Genomic DNA, 16,627 nt, shown 5'->3' on the forward strand with positions numbered 1-16,627 from the left:
AAAATTATGATAGAATGCTTTATATGTATACAAGTTCGTTTTATCATATATACATATACAATATAATATGTAAGAATATACAAGTTAAAATCAAAAATGATCATGAAGTCAGGTCAGTTAGCCAGGCGGAACTGCGTGGAGATCAACTTGATATAGTACATTGCTAGCAATGGGGTTAATAGTCCACATTACTAACATACATTTCCCCCTTTTCATAGCAATATGTCATATCATTTTTAGTAGCACTCCTACTATCCCATCTCATTTTTCAATTAAGGAAATTAACAAGAAAGGCTAACAGAGTACAACAATTAAAATGAATAAGTTTATTAGAAACCAGCGATTTTATGAATAAGGGGATCACTACTATGGTTTTTCTGAGTAGGTACAGTCATCACAATACTAGTGTTTTTCCTTAAATGCATTAATACATATCGACTTCCTACTACCACAGTTGCAATTATTCAATTTTCAAGCTACAGGATAGTGCCAGTCAATAAACTTTATAATCCGTGGGAATTACCACCTTAATGAATGTTCAAACCTTGTCCTGGAAACTGGTGCATAACACTAGATATAGTTAGCTTATATCATCTTGTGTGAGTGATTCACAAAACTCGCTTGCGTTCTTTTACAAAGGTACAATTTGAGGTTTACGAGATAACAAGTGATCGTTACACGAGACAGAAAGCAGTGTAATTATTATGTATCTTTGCTACAAACATTTATTCCTTACACAAACTACTGACACTAAACTGAAGGTATGAAATAAATATTGATACAAAAAGCTTAACATTTATATGCCACGTCAATGTCCTATTATATAATTAATGATTTTGATTGCATTTTATTTGGTCACAATGCTTTGTATGTAATTTAAGAAGTAATACTTCGAGTTGTTGTCGAAAACGGCAGTTTCCAGTCCTGTCTTACGGTTAAGTACCTAAATAAAATTATATAATTCCTATGGTTGAATCACGAGCGATAAAATTTATTTACCTTGTTATAATAACAATTAATAGGTAGGTAATTTAATTAAATGTGTAAGGTATACATAACTATGGCAAAATCCTGAATTTTTTTGCTTGTGACGTAGTACTCATAATACAAGTAAGAATGTATTGTACATACACAATACATAGGTATCTTATTTGTTTTATTCTCCATACAAGTATTCTGGCCGAAGTGAAAAAATTGATTTTGGAATAGGTATGAATGAAAAATGGTGATTCGTATATAATTTTTTTTTTCGTCCCCATATTACAACAGTTATCTTGTGAAGTAAATCACACCGGTTGATAAGGTAAACTAAAAACAAAAACTTAGATAGGTATAGAGAAATCCGTATTTTGCTCTGGGTTTTTACGGTATGGTTAATAAGTAAATCACATCTCATTGAAAATAACGGAGTTCTGTTTAACAAATTGCATAGTATAAAGAAACGTTTTTCCAATTATCATTGAATTGGCTGATTCCTCAATTATGTCCCCCTGTTTAATTTGCAATATTTATTTTATTACATACCATTTCAAATTGTAAATAGAATTATCTTGTGCTACGTACAATTGTACATACGTAGGTACGTAACTTGTAGCACCGAAACCGATAGTAGTACTAGTACCTCCCTAGTAGCGAGATGTGTAATTATTGATTCAGTAATTAGTATTATTGCAGAATGGTGCAATGTTACGAGTCGTTCACATTTCGAATAATAAAAATTGTGACTGTGTGTAATACCTCTGTAGTATAAAATATTATTAATAATGTGTATTTTGTTGCACATGGATTAAGCAAGACAATAAGACGACCGACATGATTTTCTTCTAACTAATAAATGCATGCTTGCTTGTCATGCTGTGTGCATGCATGTGGCTGTATAGATAATTTCCACACCAACGAATAATAAATATAATAAAAACTATAACATCAAATAAATGTCACTTGGCAGATCTCTACGTATGTCATTGTCAATGTCAAGCGATGTATTATTTTTGATCGTTAATGTCAAGCAATCCTTAAAATGGGATTTTCCATTCTTTGGGTAAAAATTTAGACTCGGAGAAATTTAATATTTTTGAAGACAAGAATATAATAAAATGTGAAAAACTACTATACTATCAATTCAACCGGAAACATACTTATTTAAATTACATTTTTCTTTGTAAAAATACAGACGTACGAAATAGATATGTACCTAACAATGCAATTTGTAGATGGAGATTTTAAATTTGTGGGGAAATGATAAGTATCATCTGGCAGCCCCGCAATCCGCACATGGCAGTCGCATGTACATATTTGTATTGTACATTTTCACTTTATTTACTGTTAAAAAGTAGTTATTGGTGTTTTATTTATTAAAAATAATAAAATTTAAAGATGTCTGATGAGTCAAGCGGCCAGTTCAGTGACTACGAAGAAAAAATAGTTACGAAACTAAAGTCAGTACGGGTATGTTTATTTCTACATGATGTTGTCCCTTTTCTTTAAAATAAATACATCAAAAAATTTGTAATATATTTCTTTTATTAATTGTTTGACCTAGTACTAAAGTACAGTAAAAAAGTAAATGAAAATTCCTATTTTCCAAAACAGTTGACAAATATATGGCATTAAAAAATAACATTTTATTGCAATAAATATTATTTGGTATAGTTAACTATTATTTATATTATTATAAATGTTTATACGTTTACGAAAACATATGGTATTTATTTACTTGTTTATTACATCATAATGCATCTTATTTGATTTGATCGGATCCATTGAATATTGTGTTCACAAGTTATGAAATATGTTTTCTCCAGTTTACAGAATTACCTACATATAAGAAAGAGAGCAGCAACGATGATGATATTGACTCGGATGAGTTTTTCTATGATTCAGATGATCCAACAAATGCAACAAAAAAAAGAGATGGTGTCAACTGCCAATTGCCATCTAATAGAATCAATACATACCAACCAGCAGAGAAGTTGTTCAAGAAGTATGTTAACAAAATCAATGTTGATAAATACCAGCCGTTATTATGTAACAATACTGAAAAATTCTTGGATCAAAATGACAGGAAATTTGACAGCGGTCGAATTAGAATTAAAGATAAGCATGATAGAGCTACTGCAGAGCAAGTTATGGATCCTCGTACAAAAATGATACTCTTCAAACTGCTCAACAGAGGCATAATAAATGAAATAAATGGCTGTATTTCAACTGGAAAGGAAGCAAACGTTTACCATGCCACTTCGAAAGATGGTCGTGATTATGCAATAAAAATTTTTAAAACATCAATTTTAGTATTCAAAGACAGAGACAAATATGTATCTGGAGAATACCGTTTCAGAAATGGCTACTGTAGATCAAACCCACGTAAAATGGTTAGAACTTGGGCAGAAAAGGAAATGAGGAACTTGGTTCGAATGTATAATGCTAACCTAAATGTACCGGAGCCAATTATCTTACGTAGTCATGTTTTGGTAATGTCTTTTATGGGAGAAGAAGGTTGGCCGTCACCAAAATTAAAAGATGTAGAAATATCACAATCTATGGCACGATCACTATACAGAGACTGTATTATGATGATGTGGAAAATGTTTAACATATGTAAACTAGTGCATGCAGATTTATCAGAGTTCAACCTCTTATATCACAAGGGAAATGTTGTTGTTATTGATGTTTCACAATCTGTGGAACATAACCATCCACATGCATTTGAGTTTTTAAGAAAAGATTGCACTAATATATCTGATTTCTTTGCAAAGAGAGGTGTAGCTACATTAACTGTAAAAGAGCTATTCGATTTTATAACGGATTCTAATATTAATGAGTCAAACTTAGAGGAATGTCTTGAAAGGTTGTCAGAGAAAGCGGCATCTAGGAATTTTGAAGAAATGTCTGCACAGCAGCAAATTGAAGAGGAGGCTTTTAAAAATGTTTATATTCCAAAACGTCTAACAGAGGTATATTTGTTCTCAACTATATAATGATACACATACAAATAATGTACTTTCACTGTCACTACATATTAATATAATTTTGAATAATTCAGTGTGTATTGAGTTTAATAAAATTACTTTCATGTACTGCCACACAGATTTTAAAGGAAAACTTGACAATAAAATTATAATTTTTTTTGTTAGAAAAATTATTTGGTAAATAAATTTGTATCTATAATTTTTTGGATTCCATATCAATAAGCTAAACTTCCACTTCACTTGTTTATGATGATCCATTTTCATTTTCAGGTCATTAATTATGAAAGAGATATCAACAAAGCGAAAGAAGGTGAAACAGATGATTTAATGTACAAAAAAATTGCTGGCTTCAATGAAGATCTTACTGTTACTATTGACACTCCAGACATATTACAAGATGTTAGCATCTCTGAAAGTTGTTCCGACACGGGCTCTGATGATAATGATGATGCAGTAGAAAATAGTGAGTTATATTAAATATCTGTACAATATGTTACAAGCATACTGTTACAACTGTTGAGGTAGTCAGATGCATTGTCCATTGTTGTGGTTAACAACACTTAACATACCCCTATGGCTGTCTTTCAGATTGTTTTTTGGTTTGATATTTGGTGAGTCAGTCAGATATATAAATTGACGATTGTATTTCGGCCAGATCTCATGGGTGGAAGCCAGGGTAATTAACCACTAGGCCATAATAATACACACTAAATAATACATATCATATATAGTAAAGTATAAGTGCCTTGAGAGGCACCCACCATTACATAGAAAGGCTCTCTGCCATTTCATAGCTTTTCTTCATTTTAACAACGTGAGATTAGTTAATATGAAGAAAAGCTATGAAATGGCTATTAGACAAGGCATTAAGTGTCGAGATTTGATATAAATGTAATATTAACATTAAGGTTGTCTGTGTTCAAACATTAACTTAAATGTATTTTATATTTCAGTAAGATTTTGTTATGAACTTACCACTTTACCAATTATTTTCAGAAACAAAACATAAGAACCATGCTAGACCTAGAGATGAGTCCCCAGATAGCAAAAAGGCAAGAAAGAAAGCCGTAAAAGAAGAAAAAGCAGAAAAAAGGAAAACTAAAACTAAGAAACACATAAAGAAAAGACGAGACAAGGGTGGTAAAAAATAAAATATTTATTTTTATATAAATAGATATCTAAAAAGTTATCTATAAATATATAGATATATAAATTTTATATTTTAAATAAAACTATAGTTTCTTCAAATTTATTTGTTTTTTATTCCATTCCATACAAAAGTAAAAAGTATTTATATAAATAATAACACCATTTTCAATTTATACAATATAACTACATTTCGCAAATTGTTTTTTTTGTTATACCACAATACTTTTATATTACTATTTTTTTAAATATTCTAATAAATACATTTGTACATGCAATAATAAATTGAGTAAATGAGTTTTTAATTATTAAAATCAATTAATCCATTAGTTTTAAAAAATCTACTTTAACTCACAATACATTTTTTTTTTTTATTATGATTGTTTCTACATATATATCATAAGACATCCAGTTAAAACTTCAGTGCAGTTTGAATATATTCTAATATTATATATAAGTACATGAATAACAAAATATAGTATACAAAATATGAAGATATTATATTTTTATATATTGAATGAATAATGGATTAGTCATAGAGTATACCAATGTGAGTACTGCATGATGTGCATGTTAATCGGTATGTATTATATATGTAAACCTTCCTCTTTAATTACTGTATCTATTGCTGAAAACTGCTTCAAAGTCCGTTTACTCTGTTTGATAATATGTAAAGAAAGATTGATCACGTCACCGACACGTGATTGATGTGTAGTTCGTATGAAAGTTTTCAACATTATTTTTAATTATGTTTATTGCCTGTTTGGCATAACATTCACTTTTATTAATACTCACTGGGTTTCTGCTTGGTACATTCATATTATGACTAACCCTATCAAGGCACTTTAATTTTATAAGTCATAAGTTCTTGCAATAAGACTCTTATTCTTTACTCAGTTCAGTTCTTTATTCAATGCAATTTTATGTTTAACCTATGTTGAAATAAGTATTCCAAACAATACCGGTACGATTGGAAATGTATAAAATTAATTTATGCGGTGTAAGTGATAAATGGCCTTATTACTTATCCCTACAGTGATTTAAATAAGTAGGTATAACGTGTTAATAATTTATTTAGAAAAAATGTGTATGCCATATTAAAAGCATGGTTTTTAAATTCTAATTCACTGGGTTGCCATCTGTTTATTATAATGTGATAATTAATAATTATTGTATATCAAAAAACAATTGGCGAAAGTAAAAGGCCTACAGTATTTTTTTCATAATTTATGTCCTAGAGCACCAATATCACCAATTAAATGTATGTAAAACTATATCCTGTGTAAAATATATGATACAACAAAATTCATAAATACCACATAATCAAGCAAACTTAAAAAAAAATATCTATTAATCTAACATATTTAAATATTTTTTTTAACTGTTTTAATTCAATTTTTAATAATACGTTGTTAATTATTATTACTAATTAAATTAAAATTTACAATATGCAAATGCATTTGCACATTCTTTAAAACTTATAAATATTTATTGTGAGAATGAAGAGTCTATCACATTAAAGTATTCAAATTGTACATCTTTTAATATCAATACTAAACAGATCTAAAAGTCGGTAGTTGGCGTATATGTGTTATTTAAATCTTATAATAAAGGCTAAATTTAGTGTACCACACGTTATAAAACTGTGGCAAAGCGAGTAAAATACCACGGACCACAGACCCGCGGTAGGCCTTATTTTAAAAGAAAATCAGCACAGTAACAATTTATCTTTTATTACATAATTTAATAAAAAAACTACAAAATAAAGCTGTTTTTAAATACAGAGACTAATTTGTCTTGGACTTCAAATGTATAGTTGGGTACTGAGTACCTACATCCTTAATTTTTGAACCATAACCGACAAGTAACTAGGTATTAGTAGGAATATAGAATAATTATTATTTATTCTTTGCCCTGTTCAGTTCTTTATGTAATGTTATGTTTAACTTATGGTCAAGTAAGTATTCCGAGGAATACCGACATAATTAAAAACTGATAAATTATAAAAAAAACTACAATTTGAAGCATTTTTAGACAAATAGACGTATTTGCCTCAAATAGTATAGTGTGCCTCTTGAGTATATTCTAAATTATTCAGCTAAAATGGGCAAGTATTTACAAGTTGACAGTAAGAGTGTTCCAAAATCTTTAGGCGGTTTATTACACTACCAAATACATTATAATGCGCATTTTAAAGCCAACAATATATGTTAAGAATGCTAATTGATCCCACTTTTTAAAGCTATACAAGATATTGTAAAACTTTATAATTGTACTAATAGTGTATCTACAGCTCCATAAATTGTCAAATTAATATAAATGTGAACAAATATATTTAATAATGTAATAACCCCGTATTTTAACATCACAACACTAATCACTGCAGAAATGTCTTAGAAGCTCATACATATATATTTTGAGTTATTTAAGGTTCTATACAAAGGGTACTGAAAAGCCATTTATATATTTTGTTTAACTGTAACTGGAAATGGAACCATAAGCTAATTCTTTTTCGACATAATGTCGCACGACATTTAGGTATATGCTATTATATACTTTATGTTAAATAATATTGTACTTTTACTAATATTAAATTTCTTTATAGAAATCAGTCAATATTTTCATGTACCTACACATGAAACTATCTTTGGCTGATATAAATGTAGGCAGGGTCACGACCAACAATGTGCAAACAATTATGTACCTTATGCAATAGCTATTTATTAATTAAATACTATGACAATATTGTTGCTCGTGACTGTACCTATATGTATACAAATATAAACAATTACACTAAACAGGCTTTTATTAACATCGCAGTCACAAACATTAATTATGTATGTACCTATTAGAAATCGCTACATTACACGTTGTGACTGTATTATATGCACTATTAAGAACACTTGAACTTTTCCACAGTTTTTATTTATAAAAATTAAGGAAGGTATATTAAGATTTCTTAAGGATAGGCATTGTGCACGTTTCTGGCGTCCACAGGCTACGATAACCGTTTACCATCAGACTGGCCATCTGCTTGTTATAAATAAAAAAAAATAGAAAATACCTTACAGGTTTCCTTTACAGATTTAAAAAGAATAAAGCTAACAGGAATGTAAAGGGGAGATGGAAATAGAAGTTAGTTTTTAAAAATAAAATGCTGAAATAGGCATTCACGTGAAACATCGAAATCTTAAATAGTGAATATAATAATGTGAAAAGTACAAAATTCCGCAATACAACAATAACACTTAATAATAATAACATAATAACTAAGTATATTAAGTAATATATTTTATCACATGCCATTACAATTTTGTACCTACTAGCGAACGCTATGCACCTACGTAGGACGTACTAATCGCTTTGCAACGTCAACACTACGTCGAAACAGGCCGAGGAATATTTCAGTGTGGCAGGTGGAATTACAAATTGAGCATAATCCTAGATTTTGCCAGTATATTATACATTGACTAACTATAATCACGACTTTACCGCCTTAAGATCTTCCATATGTAATTCTAGGATGTTTTTAACAAATTTCATACATTCTTTACAAACTCTCATCTATATCTATTAGTATAACTGTACACTACAGTAATGTATCCTAAGTTTGTCATTATAATATGTATTGTACCTATATGATTTATTCAAATTAACGCAAATTAGTTAAGTTACACCAGACTACAAGTTTTGGCAATGAATTTTGCTTAGAATTACATTTAGAACACAAACCAGCCACGTAGTATTCTCCACAAGGATTAGTTTCTTCGATGTGTCAATGAGCTGCAGTTACGTCCTATATTTCAACTATCGGATAAAATAAGCTTGCATCATCATGTCGCGAACCTCCATCGAAGACCGATAAAACACAGCGACCTAAAGACAAACATGATACCTAACATTGTTATTATTTCAAGCCAGACTGACGTTCTTTCTAAGTCGAGGTACTCTATTAGAACATCTGGCTTTGCGAAGTGGCAGTACACGTCTTTGCAATCTAATGGTTCTCTGTTGAAGCCGAATATGGTAAGCACCATGGCGACTACACCGCAACGGATAAAAGATGTCTTCATTAAGATATTCATCATGAGCGGGATGCGGTGGGCGAAATCGAACCCATAAATGGCAAGACCGAGGAACGGTGCGATGGATGATGGACCGATAGCGCAGCCATTCTATAATAAAAAATTATATACATATTAGAAAAAATGTTCAACATCAAAAGTAACTTTATTTTATTGCGTTTTAAAAACGTTATTTTATTTTTCATTATTACGAAATTTTACTGTAAAAACAACCGGAAGGTTCTACTAATGAAAGATAGATATAATAGAAGTGGCCTATATACATGAGCAGTTTTGTATCCCGTAACTTCACTCTACACCTACACATCGGAAAATACTTTGAAAAATAAACTCTTTAGTGACACAAAGTAATAAGACAAAAATAATTATTATTCTTTGCTTTATACTCACTCGAACATTAAAAACAGAACCGACAGCTAATCCCATGCCTTCAGCAACCAATGACACTACATTACCGACGAGGCAGAAAGCTATGAACCTCGAAATAGTGAAAGGCACTCCAGTCATGAAGTATACAATGGTACAGAAGATCACATTTAATGACACTTGAACAGGCAATTTAGAGATTGTCAAAGCAGCGTAGTACGGCGTAAGGCTGTACCAGCGGTTGAAATGTTCCTTCTTCACGAGTTTTACTTCCTGTGGATCTGTAAAAGGAAACATAATTCCAAATATTATTCAGTTATTTTTTTATGGGGTCAGTGCTGACCGATAAGATCTCGCTAAGAATTCGTACAATCCTTTGTGCACTCGCGTGACTACAACGCAAAATTTGTCGTAATGGGATAAGACTTTTAACAAATCGGACAGTATCTATAATCCTAATTATAATCTCTAATTTATAGAACGAATACGAAAAAACTACATTGGACTAGTAAGTTCTACTAGTAGTAAACTTGACAAAATTCTGGCGAACTCACAAATTTAGGGTTTCGCATCCACTCACGACTTTCCTACAGTAAGTAGATATCTCATGTCCTATTATATTGGATTACAATTAGTTTCCTCTACTAAAAATACAAGTTATAACAAAATTCAAACAAACTTTCAATTAAATAAAGAATGATTAAAATTGGCTCCACATTCAATAAAATTGTGAACATAAAATAAATATTCTCGTAAGTACCTAATTATAGATTCGAAGTTGTAATAGTAACAATACTGTCCTCAGCTAATATCTCAATCCAATTTCGAATCCATGATCAAACTCAGTTGAAAATATATTACAAACTTTCTTATTAACATACTGATTACTTACAGACAAGCACTGGAACCATGATTTGTGTATATGCGAAGAATATAACGAGTCCTACACACAGTTTTAAGTGATTGAACATCTGTGTGCCGTCGTTTGCCATGTTAAAGAAGCATATTCCTATGAGCACCCCGCACATTACGTGATGTATCAATTGGATCCATAAACCTGGAAGTAAAAAAAATTCAGTGTAATAAGCCATACATTTCTCTGTAGAAAAGAAAAGAAGAAAAGAAAAGAATTCCCTATTTCAGCAGCATAAAATATATTCTAGTCGGAAGGATTAAGAGCATAATTAGAACCACCTCAGTTCCAAAGGTAAAAATTAGCTTTGAAGAAGCTCTCTATGAAACAATGTAGTGGTCATTCCATTGGTGAAGATATCCATAAAATGTTCCTTAAAAGTACAAGTTTCATTTGTCATACACAATGCTATATTGAATAAGATTTTTAATTATTTACTTGTATTTTTAGTAGTCTTTGAAATGTTTTTCCTTACAGTTTACAAACATTTAAACAAAAAACTTTTCCAAATTTGCTCAGATCTTGATATTAAGAATTTGCTATTAGTTGTTTGTTAACTAGTAAGATAGTTTTAGCTTTATATACCTACATATAATTATCTGGGAATATAAATTGCAAAAAAAGTAGTGATATTACTCACCTTGCTTATTTCTAAAGATTTGTATCATCATCCTACAAAGTAGTATTGAAAACTGTTCACAGTACGTAGTTGCGTAGCCTCCAGAGCTGTTTGTTTCTTGTACCTTCATCCAAGCCATCGATGAGTTCATTTGCGAGATTTGACTTGATGATGAACTGACAGACCCATTGCCTTCATAACCTGGTACTTTGTATGTGCATTTCTCATTTGTCAGCATTATCTCTGTCTCGGCCAATTCATCTTCTGATTGATAGCATACTTTCAATTCTATCGTGCTGGGTGGCTCATTTGGTGACACTTCTAGTTTAGCAGACTTGTATAATTTTCCGTTCATCATTTCTTGGGATAACATATCTATGCACTCTGGGTTTTCTGTTAGTTCTATAACTAGAAATAGAGAGGTAACATTTTAATTGAATATTTTTTAAAGTAGTAAAGCAAACGAGCTTGGAGCATATCCCATACGACACAATATCCAACAGATATTTCATACAACATATGATTTAGAAGATATAAGGGAAAAACAGTCAGAAGAAAACAGTGAGTTCTGTGTTTGGGCACGACTTTGATATCTAAATCCATCGCGAAATTGTAAGTCTTTATTAAATCAGAACATTTTTCCATGGTGCCAATTTAGTACTTCTCTCTCTCTCTCTCATCTTTATAATTCGTTCACAAAAAGAAATAACTGTAGGCTAACCTATCAAAATCGATACTATTCTATTTAGAAAGTTACATCTCTAATCTATATACACCTATTACATTCCGATATCTCTTTAATAATTATAATGGTACTTAAGATTAATATTATTATATTTCAATAGATATTTAATTACATTTATATTGTTTTTCCCCTTAGATTGAGTCCGCATACTTTTGCAACACGTGTGGTCTATGACATTGTGATAAGTATTAGATATTACTATTTTTAATTATCTAGGTAAATATTATGATTCAAATAGAAATAATCTTTATTCAAATAAACTCATTACAAGCACTTTTGAATAGTCATATTTTGATTCTACCACTCATTCGGAATGCAGATTCATCACAAGAAGAATGAGCAAGAAACTTGTGTGTTGCTCTTTTTAATATATGTTTTTTTTATATAAATAATTTCAGTATAACAAGTAAGAGGCATGCGATAATCAACATAGAAGTCGCTACGCACTCATTATTAATGTAATCAGATAATATTGTCAGTGCTATGGATTCAAAGTTTTTCTATAAAAGCATTATTATCGTTAACGAATTCTTCAATTTTATAGTAAGCTTTTTTGCAAAGGAACTGTTTTATTTAACATTTAAATCTTTTTTCTGGCAGATTTATAACAGACTTTGGTATTTTATTGTAAAACCTTACGCAATTGCCATAAAACGAATTACTAACTTTAGCTAAACGACATTTAGGTAAAATCAGTTTGTTATTGTTACGTAAGCTTTTATTAGTGCAATCACTAACTCTTTTGAAACTGTCTATATTCCTTCTGGCATAGATGATATTTTCATAAATGTATTGAGAAGCAACGGTGAGGATATTTGATTACTTAAAACACTCTCGCAATGACTCCCTGGAACCCATACCATAAATTATATAACTAAATAAGTACCTACTTATTTATTTTATATATATTCAATAATTACTGAAGTAATCATGTATTATATAATTACAGTATCTTATTAGTATTCTTACTAATTATGTCGTACATTGAAATGCTAAATAACTCGCGACCCAATATAAAATTAAATAATAGCTACAATAATAGCGTCGAACACAGATCAAATAAAAATCAAGAAGTAACAGGACATCTATGAAAAGAATTAGACGTAATTAAGTATTTTATTACAAATATTTCATAGTGTCAATTTAGCTATTAATTAACAAAATAATATATTTTTAATATTCCAAATCTACATTTTTCTGACACGTTACAATCCTCTGTACTTTTTTATTAAATCCTGACAGCACATGCTTTTCTCGCTATTTTAACAACATTGTTTGCCATGCATATAGTCACGAATAGGTAGATATACCGACAATGTACGAGTTGATTATAATACAATAGAAAATTCATGTAAAACGACTATTACAAAGTTATAATTTGAAGCAAATTAATTGTTTTAATGACATTTAGACGTCTAAGAAACGTCAAGGCAGCGTGTAATCTAAGTTTTGTATACTAAGCACTAAACATACAGTAGGTATGTACTTTCATTTGGTTTATACTTATTTAGTGGCAGTCTGATCTTGAAACAATTTTATCTTTGCGTTTCTGTCTGAAATAAAGCTATTCTGTAAGAATGTTAGTGCGTGCACCTCAGTGTATCAAAATGTTTCAACGGTATTTTTTTATATTGTATATTAACTTTATTATCTTTAAATACAGTCAAATTGTAAAATCTGGCTGGGCTGATTTTTTTATAGAATATCTTTTTAAATGTGGAGTCAACATATGTAATAACTAATTCACTCTCTTGGGGTATATTAGTATTTTTTTATGTTTACACCCATCTGCCATTGTTAATTAAAAAGCACACGCAAACAAAGTCGAGGTGATCATTTATTGTAAATACGAAAATTTATATCTTTTTTAATGATGACTATTTCGGATATAGATAAATCTAGTGTACGATCTATTAAGTCAAGACTAGTATAAATCAATAGTGACTAAAATTTACCGTAATTGAAATCGACAAAGCCACAAAAACATATGTAGAATATACGTACTGTAATCAGCTGGGTTGTGGTGTCTTGGACAAGGCATTCCCACGCTTTGTAAGTATGGTACCATAGCTGCAGTGTCGCCCTGATATATACATCGTCCATCCGCTATCACGTATACCTAGAAAATATAGTAATTTAAATTATTAAGAGAATTACATATTCGGTACGCATGTAGATTTAAACCAATTCCGGAAAAGTACAAGTAACCTTCACACATCACAATCGACACCCCGTTATCATGTGACGCACGTGATCCCGTGATACTGGAAGACTAAGACCTTCTCTCTTCTCACAAACCAAACTATTTGGCGGCTGTAATAAGCTATACCCACCGAAACACACACGCACAAACAAACTTTTTACAAAGTCAACCGCGACTTTGCAAAAAGTTATCTATTAAAAACTATTATTTATGTTTAATAATATTCTGTATGTTGACGGTCTTTGTGGTCTAGCTGTCCGACGGTTGCTAGTTCGATTCCTCGCACGGTGCAAACATTATATTTTCAAATATGATTATTTGTATTGGTCTGAGTGTTTCTGTGTTAATACATGCTTTGTTTAGCTTAGGACTAGATGGCGATATATGAATCGTCCATCGTTATTATTTATTTCAAATCCCGAACCCTACCAAATTGATCCATAATGGTATTTTATTCCTATTCTTACCTACATATTGTGCCCAATTAACTTGAATAGACAAATAATATTATCGACTAACAATAATAATTACTCATCCTACTAACCCCGATCGTCACGAAGCAAAGGTAAGTAAGTGTTGTCTGTTTTCTGACCTCATCTTTTATATTCGGATTCAATTACCTACTGCCCCGACCCCAAATATTAACATAAATAAAGGCGATAATTAATCTTAAATTAAATTTAGCAAATTAACACCTTACATTGGTATGTAAAAATTCAATACAATTTATGAGGCTTTTATACCTACACGGTCTCCACTATTACGAAATGATAAGAACAAATATACAGTTAATTCTGACTTTTTTTATGTGATGGGAATGACAAACAAGCTGATGGCCCACCTAATGGTAAGTGGTAACTATCACTTATATACATGAACAGTACCACGGATATCATGTTATCATAACGCCTATGATATCACTCATGCGTTGCCTTTCCAGAGAACTAACATATGATGCCTCAACTTTTTATTTGAACTTCATTTTATTTGGATAGCATCGACTTGGTATTCAGTTCGTTTGAACTATAGATAAAAATATTTAATATTTACACACTATCTATCTATACTTCTGTTAGAGATATCTAACAGGAGTATAATTAACATTTAATATAACTACTATGACAAATATAACTACTACAACAAGAACGAACGTACAAACTTCTAAAAATACTTTGGTTGTGGTAGTCAACAAGTTGAACTTGTGTTTTAAAATGTATTCAAATAAAAAAAATACTTCACCTGATCGAACAGTTCTAGTAACGACGCCGCTGGCTGATGTATTGTACACACAACAGTTCTTCCTTGCCGCGCCAATTGTTTTAGCAATTTGACACACTGCACTGTGGTTACTGTGTCCAGACCGCTAGTTGGCTCGTCCAGGAAAAATACTGGTGGATTGTTGACCATCTCTAGGGCAATTGATAACCTGGAAATGCATTGTATAATTATATTAATGATTGTCTATTATCATACTAATAATGAAAATATGTTTCAATGGAATGGAATGGACAATAAATTTACGGTCCATCTGATTTAAGATGATAACAGGGTAGAGAGGATTATTAGTTATTATATTATAACTAATAGTGCACCACTCCTGATAATACAGTAATTTAAATTTAAATTAGGTACCTCTGTGAACCATGGTGAATTCATGATGAATTAATTATTGTGACTTTAATAGTAATCTTATTCATTAGTATTTCTAAGAACTAATGCTACTGTACCATGCAAATTCACTGCCAAATCTCACTAAACTCAACACAGCAAACCAATCCGTTGCTTAGCAGCAGAACTAGGTATATAAACTACATATTCCTGTATGAATAACCTGTTTTTGTTTACGGAAAACACCTGTAACTTGAATAAAATACGATTGTGATATCCGGCCATAAACATAAGTAATTCATTATATAAGAATTTCTATTAGCACTTTATTATTAATTAATTAATAAAACACATTATTATGAATTTTTTTAAAGACTCATTTGCACATGATTCCTTTATATTAATTTATTGATATACAGATTCTGACTATATGTTTAGGTAACTGTGGGTGTATAACACTGACCATCCCAATACATAGATCAAGGGGTATTGATATTTATTTCCTTCAATATGTACTCACGTGTTTATCGGCGATAATAAAAGACCACATTGATAACCGCAAAAATGAGATAATATCCTCCGCAAAGAATATCTATCGAATTAGGTAATAACAAACATAATGATCATTAATTACTCTCTTTCATTTGGAAGGATCTAAGCACTAGTCGTCATTTCATAGATCTAGAGATCAACTAATCAGATTAGAGACATCTCTAGAATATTAGTTGATAATGGAAAAGAGTTAAAAAGTGTTCCAGGCTTCTTTATGTTTATTATTTTGTAATTGTTTACATCGAGTTCAACAAATTTATTTACGGTAATAAACTTGGTTAATCAGGTAACAATAACTAATAATAAGCACATTAGATACAAAACTGTGATAAAAACTGAGAATACGTAGTAATGTGAAACAAATCATTGTTTCTCAAGGATTTCTGGTATCTTTAACCATTGTAATTTTCTTGTGGCTTATT

At 30.5% G+C, this 16,627-nt stretch overlaps 2 protein-coding genes across 2 annotated transcripts in view; one reads left to right on the plus strand and one right to left on the minus strand.

Moving 5' to 3' along the window:
• Positions 1-2,272: 2,272 nt before the first annotated feature.
• On the plus strand, positions 2,273-5,138 carry LOC131848231 (serine/threonine-protein kinase RIO1). The gene is made up of 4 exons (XM_059198024.1): positions 2,273-2,448; positions 2,805-3,953; positions 4,239-4,431; positions 4,965-5,138. Exons 1-4 carry the CDS (start codon positions 2,377-2,379, stop codon positions 5,117-5,119), a joined length of 1,569 nt encoding a protein of 522 aa, XP_059054007.1. The 5' UTR covers positions 2,273-2,376; the 3' UTR covers positions 5,120-5,138.
• Positions 5,139-8,616: 3,478 nt separating this feature from the next.
• Positions 8,617-16,627, minus strand: part of LOC131848141 (ATP-binding cassette sub-family G member 1) — a 73,284-nt gene continuing 65,273 nt past the window's right edge. Inside the window, exons 5-10 of the mRNA XM_059197905.1 lie at positions 15,285-15,471; positions 13,847-13,961; positions 11,119-11,505; positions 10,458-10,622; positions 9,590-9,846; positions 8,617-9,289 (exon numbers count right to left, since the gene is read on the minus strand). Of these exons, the coding sequence (XP_059053888.1) occupies positions 8,948-9,289; positions 9,590-9,846; positions 10,458-10,622; positions 11,119-11,505; positions 13,847-13,961; positions 15,285-15,471 (1,453 nt within the window). The 3' untranslated portion in view covers positions 8,617-8,947. The remainder of the gene's footprint in view (positions 9,290-9,589; positions 9,847-10,457; positions 10,623-11,118; positions 11,506-13,846; positions 13,962-15,284; positions 15,472-16,627) is intronic.

Source organism: Achroia grisella, unplaced genomic scaffold (assembly GCF_030625045.1).
Source record: "Achroia grisella isolate CSIRO2021 unplaced genomic scaffold, CSIRO_AGI_Agris_v1 utg546, whole genome shotgun sequence".
Taxonomy (NCBI): Eukaryota; Metazoa; Arthropoda; class Insecta; order Lepidoptera; family Pyralidae; genus Achroia; species Achroia grisella.

Coding starts and splice junctions, on each gene's coding strand:
- LOC131848231 (XM_059198024.1), top strand. CDS start 2,377: ATGTCTGATGAGTCAAGCGGCCAGTTCAGTGACTACGAAGAAAAAATA. Junction 3,954..4,238: donor TTCCAAAACGTCTAACAGAG/GTATATTTGTTC, acceptor TTTCATTTTCAG/GTCATTAATTATGAAAGAGA. Junction 4,432..4,964: donor TGATGATGCAGTAGAAAATA/GTGAGTTATATT, acceptor AATTATTTTCAG/AAACAAAACATAAGAACCAT.